This window comes from Protopterus annectens, chromosome 2.part2 (assembly GCF_019279795.1).
Source record: "Protopterus annectens isolate FY-2018-M chromosome 2.part2, PAN1.0, whole genome shotgun sequence".
Lineage (NCBI taxonomy): Eukaryota > Metazoa > Chordata > Ceratodontiformes > Protopteridae > Protopterus > Protopterus annectens.
The window spans coordinates 652,983,148-652,996,931 of record NC_056730.1 but is presented as its reverse complement, the minus strand read 5'-3'; the positions used below and the strand labels follow the sequence as shown (position 1 = coordinate 652,996,931).

Sequence of the window (13,784 nt, the reverse complement as noted above, 5' to 3'; positions counted from 1 at the left end):
CAGTAAGTAGCTGATCAGTACTTCTCTTGTACATGTAGGGCAATTGCTACAACTGTGGTTGCTTTCTTTAGAAATGTTTCAACTCTTGAGTGTCTGTAAGGCAGTGACCTGGACTACTATTCACATCTTTGACAACTATTGTATTACTGGACATGCTGTTGAAAAGTTGGGTAGGTTTAGCCATTGCAGTCTTCCAAGGTAACATTGTAAAGTCCCCCCTATACTAGGGACAGGCTTACTCCATTAAGTAGCAGACTTCTTTAGTGCTCTTCTTGGGTGTATAGCATTAACGGTGCTGGGAAGAAGAAGGGGAGACTTAGCACTGTTGCTTTGATTCTTACAGTGAACTTGTGTGTGTGTTTGTGTGTTTGTGTGTTTGTGTGTTTGTGTGTGTGTGTGTGTGTGTGCACACCCATAGTAGTTTACTGTAATATTGTAATATTTTCTGTTTTACAGAATAAATGGAACATGTTCAAGGGATAGGTTTCTTGAGAATGCCACTTCTGAAAAAGATAAAAGTTCCCCATGAGAATGGAGAGAGGGCAGGTGTTGAAAGGTACAGAGAGATTAGTAAGAATGTGAAGTATTTGCTGATGTAGATGATATAGGTGAGGTACATGGGCATAACCGTGAGTTAGTGAGAAATACTTTGAGAGAGGATTTGACTTTGACTACATGGAAGCCAGATATAGTTATGATTGAATTTGGGATATAGTTCCATAGTTTGGCTATTCAGTGTGAAGAAACTCTCAGTGCATAGCCAAACTATGGAGAGTTGAAGTGCATGGCTTTGAAGATTCGCGATGTTCTTCGTGTTTCACTGTAGCAGTCATCTCCTGTGGGGGTTATCCCTGCTGTGGTAGCCCTTGGCCGGCCCAAATACCAGAGTCAGTGTTTTCTGTGTAGGCTGCATTCGCCTGTAGTCTGACGTCAGGTCATCAGTGCTATAAAGCAAGACAGCTGACATCATTACATCAGTCTTTCTTGCCGTGGAGCCTGTAGCAGAAGCAGTTCACACGAGTGCCGGTATGTCGCTACCAGAGTTTGAATTTCAGCTGAAAATGTCTAAAGCTAAGTACCCCGTTGGGGACCCTTTTTTCTTGCACTAACCAATGTCCCAAAAAGTTAACAGTTGTCTCGCTTGTGGAAAGCAGATCCCACACTGAGACTTCCAATCTTACTGCGTTACTTGTTTAGGCCCGGACCACGACGTCCCCCATTGCCGGTCCTGTGCCCTCTTTAATGCGAGAACCATTCATCGTAGAGCTCGTATTTTAGACAGATATTTTCGTGTTCTGTCTTCTCATTCCAATATGGTGTCTGTCAGCCAACAGTCTGTGGACATTCCGAAAAAACACAGAGATAAAGATAGAGACAGACCACACAAGGCTAAGCCTTCCATTGACTCTACCACTAAGCAGGTAGTCGGTTCTCCAGAATTAAGGGAGGCGCTTTCACAGCCTCTGATGCCCGATTTGATACCTATGCAGGCCTCTGCCAGGACCCTTTTGGAGTCCGGTATGCCACAGAAATATTCTTTGTCTTTCGAGTCTTTGGCTGTCTCTGCCTCGGTTAGGTGTGGAACCTCTTCCTGATCATGTCATATCTAAACTTATTGATGCACCCCTGGATAAGGAATGCTTGTTTGGAGTAAAAGCCGAAGAGATGCTTAAAAAGATGGAAGACAAAGCAAAATCTATGCTAACAGTAAATATTTCTTTTAGGTTCAACCTCCCAGGTTCAGCAGGAACTTTCCCTCTAAGTACTGGTCCTTCCCTGCACCTAGCAGACAGGGCCAAGGTAAGCCCTACAGGGACAGACCATCCAGGCCCCTATCCCAGGGCCAGCAGAGAAGCAAACAGTGGACCACTTCCGCCCCAAAGGCAGGGAGTTCTAGGCCACCCTTCAATGGCAAAAATTCCCAATGACTCCCCCTCCTCCCTCTGTCCTCCCTTCACTCACCAAAGGTAGGAGGAAGGCTCTCCCTCTTCAAAGAAAATTGGCTGTCTGTAACAAAGGACCAAAGTGTCTTAACGATCATTTTTCGGGGATACAAATTCTCCTTCAGCGAACTCCCAATTCCAAGAGGGTACCCAGACTTACCTCCAAATCAGTGGGCAGAGGGATTGAAACCGGTCCAAACTCTCATATCCCAAGGGGCAGTTGAACATGTCCCCTTAGATCAAACAGGCAAAGGCTTTTATTCCAGGCTATTCCTTGTTCCCAGAAAAGAGGGCACATGGCACCCCATCCAGGATATATCCATTTTGAATACCTCCCTGGTGGTCCCCCGATTCAAAATGCTAACTTTGCAGCAGCTGCTGCCTATACTGACAAAAACAAAGCCTGGCTAGCGACCCTAGACATAAAAGATGCCAACCTTCACATTCCCATAAGGGAATCCTGCGGGCAGTTTGTGCGCTTCAGATCAGGATCACAACACTTTCAGTTCTCTGAGCTGCCCTTTGGCTTATCTACTGCACCCAAGGTATTCACCAAATGCTTAGTCCCGGCCAAAGCATTTTGCAGACAGAGAAATATACAGATTTACCCTTACCTGAATGACTGCTTCATTCAGGCAGAGTGCAAAGAAAAGCTGCTCCAGGACCTTCTCTTTGTCAAATCCCTCCTAACTTCCCTAGGGTTCACCATCAATGAGAAGAAATCAAAGCAAACTCCCACCAGGAAGATCTTTTTCTTTGGAGCTCTGCTAGACACAGCATCCCAAATGGCCCTCCTATCCCCAGAAAAGCAGAGTTTCCTGCCTCTCTACTTTACCCAGCTGGCTTCCAGAAGTCACCTCACTGCAAGGAAGTTCCTCCATACCCTCGGGTACATGGCATTTTGCATCCTTCTAATTCCTATGGCCAGGCTTCACACGTGAAAACTTCAGTGGTATCTAAAAATACTTTTGATGTCAGCACACTGTCTCTAGAGACCTCTCTCCCTTTGATCCCATGTATAAGGGCCAAGTTTCTCTGGTGAGTAGAGGCCTGTGCCAAGAACAAGGGTCTTCCCTTCATCCTCTGCCCTACTGGCCAGACCATCACCACCGACCCCTCAGACATTGCTTGGGGCGCTCACCTAGGAGGCAGGTTCACCCAAGGTCTTTGGGATGCTCAGCACCATCCCTTACACATCAATCAGAAAGAAATGATGGCAGTACAAAAGGCTCTGACATCCTTCAAACCCCATCTCAGGCCAGGGGTTCTCCTTATAAAAACAGACAACACCACAGTAATGCTGTATATCAAAAAAACAGATGGGGAATCCTACTCTTACCCTCTGTGCAGGCTAACCATTAACCTTTAGCTGACAGCCACCTCCATGGGTCTACTCCTAATTGCCCAATACCTACCAGGAGTCAACAGTACCCTGGCAGATCACCTAAGCAGAAACTTACTGGACCCCCACGAATGGCAGCTGCACAGGGAAATCTTTCTGCAAATCACTCGGGAGTGGGGGACTCCGGAGGTGGATCTCTTTGCTTCACACCTCAACCACCAGCTGCCAAAGTTCTGTACCAGGGAGTATCACCTCCTAGCATGGAAGGTGTGTGCCTTGACCTTCCCCTGGAACTCACTCTTTGTGTATGCGTTCCCTCCTCTGCCTCTTATTCCCAAGGTACTGATCAAAATAAGGGAGGAGAGACCAAAGGCCATCCTCATTGCTCCAGATTGGCCCAGACAGCATTGGTACCCCTTACTGCGCAGCCTGACCTTACAACCCCCCAAGCAGCTTCCCCTGATCTCAGACCTCTTGAACCAGGTTGGGGGGGGGGGGTATTTCAACCAGACTTGCAGACTCGCAATCTTTCACCATGGCTTATACTTTAAAAGCTAGCAAGGAGTCCCTGTTAAGCAAACAAGTCCTAGACTTTATCACAGAGGCCAGAAGGCCCAGCACCAGAAAATCTTACACAGGGAAATGGAAAATATTCTGCTCCTGAAGCCAGTACCTCACATCCTTCCATCATTCTTATTTTGGATTACCTAGCCGAGTTACTCAAAAGTGGCCTCTCCTTCTCTTCTATTAAAATCCATGCTTCAGCCATTTCAGCCCATTACGATTCAGACCTGCCCCTCTTCTCTCATTCTTTGATTAAACAATTCCTCAGAGGGGCTTCTAATATCAGACCTCCCAGAAGGCCTCCCACGCCAGCCTGGGATCTGAATTATGCTTTAGAAAAACTAACCTTACCTCCTTTCGAACCTGCTGCTTCAACAGAATTGAAATGCCTCTCCTGGAAGACTGCCTTCCTACTAGATATCACCTCAACCAGAAGGGTTTCAGAACTTCAGGCACTCATGGCTGTTGAGCCCTTCATCATTTTTCCATGCAAACAGGGTCTTCCTGAGGACTAATCCCACCTCTATGCCCAAGGTGGTATCTGATGTGACCCTCAACCAGGACATACACCTACCCACCTTCTTTCCCAACCCTCAAAACAAGGGGGAAATAATTCTGCACTCGGTAGACTTGCACAGACAACTCGGATACTGTCTGGACCATACTAAACCCTTCAGAAAAACAGACTAGCTGCTTGTCAGCTTTGCCCCAGGGTCAGAGGGGAAGCCCATATCCAAGCAAACCATTTCCAAATGGATATCACACTGTATCCATTTCTGCTGCAGACTACATGGGAACCCCCCCCCCCCCTCAAGTCTATTTGTACCCATTCCACTACAACAGCCTCCACTTCCACAGCCTTCCTCAGAGGAGTTCCCCACTAGGGACATCTTGTAAGCTGCCACCTGGACCTCTGTCCATACCTTTACAAAGCATTACCACCTACCTCTTTTATAAGGTTAGGGCAGGGTTTGCCTCTGCAGTTCTGCAGGGCTTGCTGACCCATGTCTAGGGCTCTAACCTATCCTTCCACCCCTCTCCTCAGCTTTGGGAATCCTCCCACAAGTGATGACTGCAACAGTGAAACATGAAGAACATAATACAGTTGTGTACACTTAGCATAAATGTAGATGTTCAAGTGTATTCACTGTTGCAGTCCTGGTTTCCCTCCCTCCATCCCCCTTATATCCTCTTCCCCTAGGGGGACATAAGCTTCCCATGGTGGCTTTTAGCCACCAGGACCACTTCACCTTATTTCCTAGTGCTTTTGACAGGTTAGTGCAAGAAAAAACAATGTAATGACGTTGGCTGTCTTGCTTTATAGCACTGACGACCTGACATCAGACTACAGGTGACTGCAGCCGACGCAGAAAAACATTGACTCTGGTATTCGGGCCGGCCGTGGGCTACCATAGCAGGGGTAACCCCAACAGGTGATGACTGCAACATTGAATACACTTGAACATCTACATTTATGGTAAGTGTACAGAACTGTACTTTCCTGGTGCCCATCATGTATGTCAGTTTGCTTTTAAATCTTCAGGCTATTGGTTGTAGAGAGCCACATCTGTTTTCATTGTGTATATCTCACAGGATGTATTCTCTCTCTCTCTCTCTTTTTTTTTTTTTTTTTTTTTTTCCTGAAGGTGGAGTTGTTATAACCAGTCTGTTCATCTCCCTGTTATCTATGCAAGGTTGGGGAAGGGAGGAGACCGTCTGTGCTTTGGATGTGTAGTGCCAGCTGGATTATTTGTAGCTGGTATATGAACTCTGTTGGCCAGACCAACTATTTAACCTCATTGCTACAGGTAAAGTTTCTGAACACATCCTTACAAAAGGTTGCCATCTACCATGTCTTTTTGTCATGTACTTAGCTGGCCTTTAGGGGTGTTACAGAGAGGATTTAGAACAAAGAAAACATTGTGTTTCTAGGGCTGATTAAAAGGATGTCCCAGCTTTGTATGTGTTGCAGAGTTCATCAGAGTTAATTTGACATGGTCAGAACTTTGTATTTGTTGTTGTCAAGTAGGTGGTATGCAACTAAAATCTGTTGACACCATTTGACCATCCCCTCTGACACACCACTTTTTTTTTTTCATTTCTTATTTCTGTGTACCATAATGTTACCTTTCTGGTCACAATTGTAAATTTAACAATACTTGTTTTAACAATATAATTTGATTATGCAATAATTTAAAACTGTCCACACACTTTTCCATCTCAAGCTAAAGTGTCATTTCTTTATTTCTGTTTTTTGGCAGGTACAAAGGCTAAAGCTGGTGGTGTTCACTTTGCTGTAGGCCGTTCTCATGATGAAGCACATAACCATGTCCATTTTGAAGATAAGCTACATGACTCTGTAGTTATGGTTACCCAAGATGAAAATGGGTGTTACTTGGTGAAGGTACAAATGTGAACTTATGAATATGTTTTCATTTTGAAGTGTTACTTTTCAGTTCTATCTTTTGGATTGCCCCCTTTGTTTTACAGGTTGATTTCTTTTTTTGTTTCGGAAATCTCCTTTTGGTGGGAAGGTTGGAATTTTGAAGACTGTTGCCCTAACAATCATTGTAACTTGTATGAAAAATATGTGCACATTGATCTTGTCTCAGTTTATTTTTCAATGCCTTGCAGCTAAAAAACTTTATTAGATAAAACAAAAGAACTAGTACTTTCACAAATGCCTTCAGGGTTCTAAAAATAGCATCGGTCAAACTGTTTAAACCAAATACAATTTCAGTTAACCAATCAGAGTATACATATTTTTTCGACAGTTAGCCAGTCTGTACCTCTAAATGAAAATGGAGAAAACTTTAAAAGCATATGCCCCAACTTTTTCTATAATAATTTATAATCAACAGTTTATTATTTAATCCATTAGGATGTAAAATCTTATATTCCAAACTTCATTCTGTAATAAAATTTCTGAAATATTTCAATATCTTTTCAATTTCTGTATTAATTTTCACAGTTTAGGGTCTGGTAAGAGGAGGTCCATCCTCCTTAACAGCAAGCCTAACAACACAGATGTTAGGACCACTCAGCAGACAACTTTCCCAAATTGCTCAAAACCAACAATCAGATGTTGTTAATCTTCTTTCCATTCATCACCGATGGGTTCGGTTCCGAGCCCTCGGAACCGAGTCTGCCTAGTACCAAGCTTGCACCAGCCAAAAAAACTCTCGAGCTAAGCTTCTGTCCACAATGCCCTTCTCCCCATTACCTCAGATCTTGTTTGCCGCTTAGCCGTAAACCTACGTTTCAGCCGAGCTCTCAGCTCAGTAGAAACTTTGTGATATTTTGTGAGAAAATTGGTCTCTTCTCTTATCGCTAGTGTTTTATGGTTATTGAGCTTAATTTTTACAGTTAGATTTACACGTGTTTCTCTTTCCTTCTACCTGTTTGGTACTCTAAGTACCATTGGTGGCATGAGCCTCTCTCTTTACGCTTGTGGTATTCCTTGAATACCATAGCTGGTATTTCTTCTCATCTTTCCTTTTCTTTCTAGTTGTGTGTTTTTGGCACTAGGTTTAGACATAGAGTAAGTAGAATTTAAGATTGTATTTGAAGACTTTGATTTTTGTGTTAAACTTGTCATTATGTCTGATAAGAAAGGTACTTCAAGTTTCAAGCACTGTACTCCGTGTAATGGTAAACGTCTGAACAGTGACTCTCACAATGATTGCGTTTATTGCTTGGGGATACCCCATCTTTCGGTGCAGCCTCCCTGTGTGATTTACCAAAGTTTTAGCCAGCGCACTCTAAATGAGCACAAGAATAAGTTGATTCTAAAGGGCCTACTTAAATCGCCTTTTTCAGAGGCCCTTTCTGTGATGGAGGTCTCAACCACTCCTAGAAAGGATAAGAAAAGGGCCCATTTGGTCCCCTCTTCAGCCTCGGGTGACCAAGTCATGTCTGTCAAACCTAAGGTACAAAAACTTTCTTCGGAACATAAGTCTGCCTCGTCGGCACCGACCTCATCTGCTCCAGGCACTACAACTGTTACTATATCGGCTCCATCTTTGGCACCAATATGGTCTCTGGCACCGACCATAAACCTCTCCTCGCCTACTACAACTTTGGCACTGGGTGTCACTTCGACACAATGCACGCTTTTGATGCCTATCTCTGCAATGACGAATCAACCTTCAGTATCGGCTCCGAGTGCCCCTTCGGCAACGAGTTCTCTTACGGCTCTGACTACAATACATCTGACGTCACTGCTCCCAGTCTCCAAACTTGAGACTTCGGTGCCGGTAGACCTTGCATCATGGACCCAATACTGTACTACCCGTTTCTAGGTCAAGTGTATTGCCCATTCCTAGGTTGACCAGATTCCCCATCGGGAGTATCCACTAGTTCTACCAGGAGCCTTTCAGAACTTGATGTGGTGCGTCTTGTGGATCAGTTGCTGACAGACAGGAGGATGCCCATGCCTTCCAGGGCCCTTCCTCGTATGGAATTTGGGTTGATTTCTCCACGGACTCCATCCTATTCTCCTCCTTTGACCACCCTGGTTCCAAAGCCTCCTGCTCAGATATCTCTTCCGGAACCCCCCCCCCCCCCCCCGGTCTCGGCGCCAGTAGTGGACCTCACTTTGGCTCCAGGACTGTCTGTTTGGTCTTTGGTTCCTACTGAACACAGTCCTTCCTCAACCCCGTGATTGGGCTGCGCGCTTTTTGGTCAGTGGCATGGTCCCGAGTGTTTATTTGGTTCCGTCCTCTGTACTGGGAGCTTTGTCTGCTCCGATCCTGCTTGAGGCTCCATCCTCGGGAGAGGGTTCGGTGGAGCGGGGTGTGACCCTAGTTCCTAGGTTGTCATCCTTGGTTCCGGGCTGTCATCCTTCTTTGGGCGGACCTGTTTTCTGTGCGATAGAGAGGGCTTTTGCTTCTGGAAGCATTCTGCCAACGTCGGAACCCCAATTTTCTCCTCCTGAGCTACAGCTGCCACAGGCCACCTCCCCGGGACACTGGGGAGGGAAGCTGCAGGAACCCCCTGTACAGGGTGCCCACTCTTCCAAATCCTCCTCAGAAGCCACCACTGAGGGGCCCCCTCAGAAGAGTTTGTGCAAGAGGAAGCACGTAGACTCACCTGAGGAGTCTCTTACAAGAGTACACGGATTTCGATGATGGTGAAGGCTCCCCATGGTCACCTCCTGATGATGTCTCCTTTGGAGACATCCTTGAAATGCTGAAACAGAGGGGTGACTGGAATCCCACTAATCCTTTTTCTGAGGAGTCCGTGTTCCTGCAGGCTTTCCGTGCCCGGCTTTCTACCTCTTGGGTGACCCTGCCTGCAGACAGGCTAGTACAGCTTGTGGTGCAGCATGCCTGGAAGAACCCTGACTCCACTGAGGTGATCCTTAGAGACCTGACAAGATACTCTCTACACACGAGGAACACCCACATTGGTCCAGAGGTTTACCAGTTGATGCTATGGTGGTGGCCACTAAAAAGGACCTCGTTGAAAAGAGTCCTACCATCCACCTGCCCAACAGAGTCCCAGGCTGTGGACAGATTGGGGAAGCGAGTTTTTGCATCAGCGTCCTTTGCCATATTGCTCCTGAACTACTTGGCACATTTTACAAGGCTCCAAAGACTTGATTTATGAAATCTCTGGAACACTTGCAGGGCAGGTGTCTGATGAGGTGAGGGCCAAAGTCGCACCCTGGAATCTATCTCCAGTTTGTCCATGAAGTTGCTTCCACGCGCAACCGAAGGGGTGGCTAGTGCTGTGAGTTCAGGCATAGTTATGAGGCATCACGCCTGGATGCACATTTGTGACCTGGCGGACCCCTTCAAGTCTTCCTTTCTGAATGCTCCCATCGAAGCATGTTCCCTGTTTGGCTGCAAGGTAAAGGACACTCTGGCCAGGTGTGAACAGGACAGTAAGACCCTGTCTGCCATAGGCCTACATTTTTCCAACCCTCAGTGTTCATTTTCCAGGAACCAGAGGAGTGGGAAGATGTGGCACAGAAAATCTCAGGGTCCTTTCCGTGCCGCATGTGGTGATGATACCCCCAGGGCAGAGGGGGTAACAATTCTGGAAGACGCCCCTTTCGAGGCAGAGAGGGTCCACAGAGCGGCCCAATTGCTTGCCTCTGGAAGCAGTCTGGGGTCATTTCTCTCTGCACCAAGCTGCCTGGCACTCTTATCACCACCGATCGTTGGGTGCAGAATATCATTACCAGAGGTTACACCATTCCCATTATATCTTATCCAAAACTTCCAACAAAACTTCCCGACGTTCCACCCAGTCAGAGGGAAGAAGCAGCTTCTGAAGTAAAAAAGCTGTTTCAAAAAGGAGATGTCCAGATAGTCCCACTAGACCAATGCGGGTCTGGGTTTTACTCGAGATTCTTTTTTGTGCCAAAAAAGAAAGGGGACTGGAGACCCATTCTGGTTCTTAACAATTTGAACAAATATGTCGCCCAAACGAAATTCCGGATGATCACTGTTAAGTCCAGTCTCCCTTTTCTCAGGGAGGGTGAGTAGATGTGCTCGATAGATCTCTAGGATGTGTATTACCACATCAGAATGGACAAACACCCCAGCAGTCTGCTTCACTTCCAACTAGGAGCCAGTCAATACCAGATGTTCTTCGTGTTTCACTGTTGCAGTCATCACACTTGGGTTATCTGCCTGCAGGTAGCCCACAGTCGGCCCGAATACCAGAGACTTAGTATTTCTGCGTCGGATGCTGTCACTTCTTCCATGACATCAGGTCGTCAGGGGTATAAAAACAGGCAGCCGACGCCATTACATCAGTCTTTCTTGCCAAGGAGTAGCCCGAAGCAGAAGCGGTTCGCAAGTACCAGTCGGCCGCTACCTGAATTTTTTGTTTTCGTGTTGAATAATCCTGAAGTCTTCTAAAGCTAAGTACCCCGTTGGGGATCCTATTTTCTTGCTCTAACCAATGTCAGAAAAGGTTAACAATTATGTTGCCTGTGGAAAGCAAATGCCTCACCGAGATTTTCATTTTTACTGCGTCACCTGTTTAGACCCAGACCACAATGTCCTTCGCTGCTGGTTTTGTGCCTTGTTTAATGCCTGAACCATTCATCATCGGGCTATCTTTGTCACCAAATTCTTTCGCTCTCAATCTCTGTATTCTGAAATGACTTCGGTAAGCTATCCGACTACCGATTTTCCCAAAAAATGTAAGGATAAAGACAGAGACGGACCGCATAGGTCCAAAACTGCCGACAACGCTTCCGTTAAGCTAGTCGCCAGTCCGCCAGTACTCAGTGAGGTGCTTTTGCAGCCCCTGATGCCCGCTTCTCTGGATTCGCAGGCCTCTGCTGAGACCCATTCGGAGTCTGGTATGCCGCGAGATGCTTCTTCGACTTTGGAACCAGCGGATGTCTACCTTAGATGGATCCGGAGCCGCTGTGCAGGCACCGGCTTCTGAGGGAGTTTTTCATCCTACTGATATTCGAATCAAGCCATCAACTTCATTTTTAACCAACAGAGTTTCTTAGGCCCAGAGTATGCACTACACCTAGAAAACTGACAACCAAAGTGCTTGCTCAACCCCCCATGCCACAAAAACAAATGCTTAGAATGGCTGAAGACCTTATGCTGAGTAGGGGAAGCCAGTTTTCCCCTGCTAAGAGACCAAGAATCCAGTCCTCTTCAGGATGTTCTTCGTGTTTCACTGTTACAGTCATCACATTTGGGTTATCTGCTTGCAGTAGCCCTCAGTCAACCTGATTATCAAAGTCTTGGGTCCTGTGTCAGTTGCTGTCTCATATTACGTGACGTCAGGTAGTCAGGGGTATAAATCATCCAGCTGACGCCATTACATCTGTCTTTCTTGCCGTGCGGTGCCCGAAGCAGAAGCAGTTCGCAAGTGCCGGTCGGCCGACTCCTGAAATTTTCGTTTTCGAGTTTCAGAACTGAAGTCTTCAACTAAAGTTAAGTACCCCATTGGGGAAACTTTTTCTTGCTCTAAAACGATGTCAGTAAAAGTCAGTAATTGTATTTCTTGTGGAAAGCAAATACCTCATAAAGATTTTCATTTGTACTGTATTCCTTGCCTCTGCCCTGACCACGACGTACCTCGCTATTGGTTTTGTGCCTTATTTAAGCTGTGAACTATTCATCATTGTTATATTTTCGCTTCTAAATAGTACTCTGTTCAGTTATCCAGATATGTCTTCGGTAAGCCACCCGACTACCGATATTCTGAAATAAACGCAAGGATAAAGACAAAGACAGGCCACCTAGGTCCATAGCTGCCGATGACACTTCTCCTAAGCTATTCTCCAGTTCGCCGGTACTCAGTGAGGTGCTTTCACAGCCCCTGATGCCGGCTACTTCAGATTTGCAGGCCTCTACTGAGACCCATTCGGAGTCCAGTATGCCGCGAGATGCTTCAACTGTGGAACCTGCGGATGTCTCTACCTTGGATGGGTCTGGAGCCGCTGTGCAGGCACCGGCTTCTGAGTGTATTCAGGCCTACTGACTTGCATATTAAATCAACGCCATCTTTTTCTTCAAGGCCTAAAACTTGAACCATGCCTAGGAAACCGACGACCAGACCGCATGGTCAGGCCTCTATGCCTAAAAAACAAAGGATAAGAATGGCTAAAGATCTTATTACTTTAATCGGGGGAAGCCAAACTTCCCCCTCTAAGAGACCTAGGACTGAATTTGCTTATGATACTTCTGACCAGGATTCTGAAATTTGTCTCCTCTGATGACCAGGATTTACCTTTATCCACATATGAGGATTCTGATGCAGAGGACTGTATTCCCTCTGCTTCTCCCCCAGAGGATTTTTCTTTTGGTGAAACCTTGCATACTCTTGGGGAGCATTTTCTCTGGGAAAGCCAGGATTACTCTGATTCTAAAAAGTGGCTTAGAGATTTGTTACTCCTGCCCCAACACAGGCCTTTAGCTGTCCCTCCTGTACTGGACATTGTTGATGCCTTTTCGGAATCTAGCTTGGCCCCTGACTCTTTACCTCCTTCTCCCAGAAAACCTGGTAGATATTACAGGGTTCCTGATTCTCACAAGTTTCTTTTCAAAAATCCTACTGCGGATCCTTAGACCATTTCACAGGGACCCAAGGGCATTAAGGCTACTCCTGTCAGAAATCCTACCCCCTCTGATAGAGATTCCAGGGCCCTGGATAGATGGGGTAAGACTGTATACACCTCTTCAGCCTTGGCCATCAGGGCCTTAAATTGCCAGTTTCGTATGTTAAAGTATCAGCAGCATGTTATTAGATTGCTTAAACAGAAAATGATGTTGATTCCTTATTGTGCTGAAAATAAGGATTTACAGGATTTAATGCATTCTGCTGAACAGGTTGGAAAACATACTTTGCAATGTGGTTTTGATTCACTAGAGGCATCTTGCAGGGCTGCTGTCACCGGGTCTGTACTTAGAAGGAATGCTTGGCTTAAGAAGCAATCTTTGCCAGATCATGTTAAAACTAAATTGCTGGATGCTCCCTTAAATCAGGACCGCCTGTTTGGCAACAAAGCAGAAGATGTTCTTAAAAAGATGGAGGAAAAATCTAAATCTATGCAAACTGTTAAAGATTTCTTACAAGTGCAGCCTCCAAGATTTAGTAGGCATTGTCCCTCAATAAATTGGTCCTTTCCTGCCTCTTCCAGGCCTTCTCAGTTCAAACCCAGAACCAGCAGAACAACCAGGCTTCAGTCCCAGGGTGCGCACAGGACTAAGCAATGGGGGGGGCTCCCACTTCCAAATCAAGGAGTAGTAAGACTCCCCCCTATGATAAGCTGTCTCAGTGACTTAACTTTAAAACTTCCAAGCACTTCTCAACTGACTGCTTCTTTAGGGGGAAAGATTGCTCTGCAAGCAAAAAACTGGGAACTCATTATCCAGGACAAATGGGTTTTAAACATGTTATCCCAAGGATATAGATTTTACTTCCACATGTTACCAACCCCAAACGGTTGG

General features: G+C 45.9%; 1 protein-coding gene across 2 annotated transcripts in view; it reads left to right on the top strand.

The window, feature by feature from the left end:
- The window catches only part of CCHR2.PART2H20orf27 (chromosome chr2.part2 C20orf27 homolog), a 611,858-nt gene that overhangs the window by 284,187 nt on the left and 313,887 nt on the right, over positions 1-13,784 (top strand). For both annotated transcript variants that reach the window (XM_044064073.1, XM_044064074.1), the window contains exon 3: positions 6,111-6,253. In XM_044064073.1, coding sequence (XP_043920008.1) covers positions 6,111-6,253 — 143 coding nt within the window. The remainder of the gene's footprint in view (positions 1-6,110; positions 6,254-13,784) is intronic.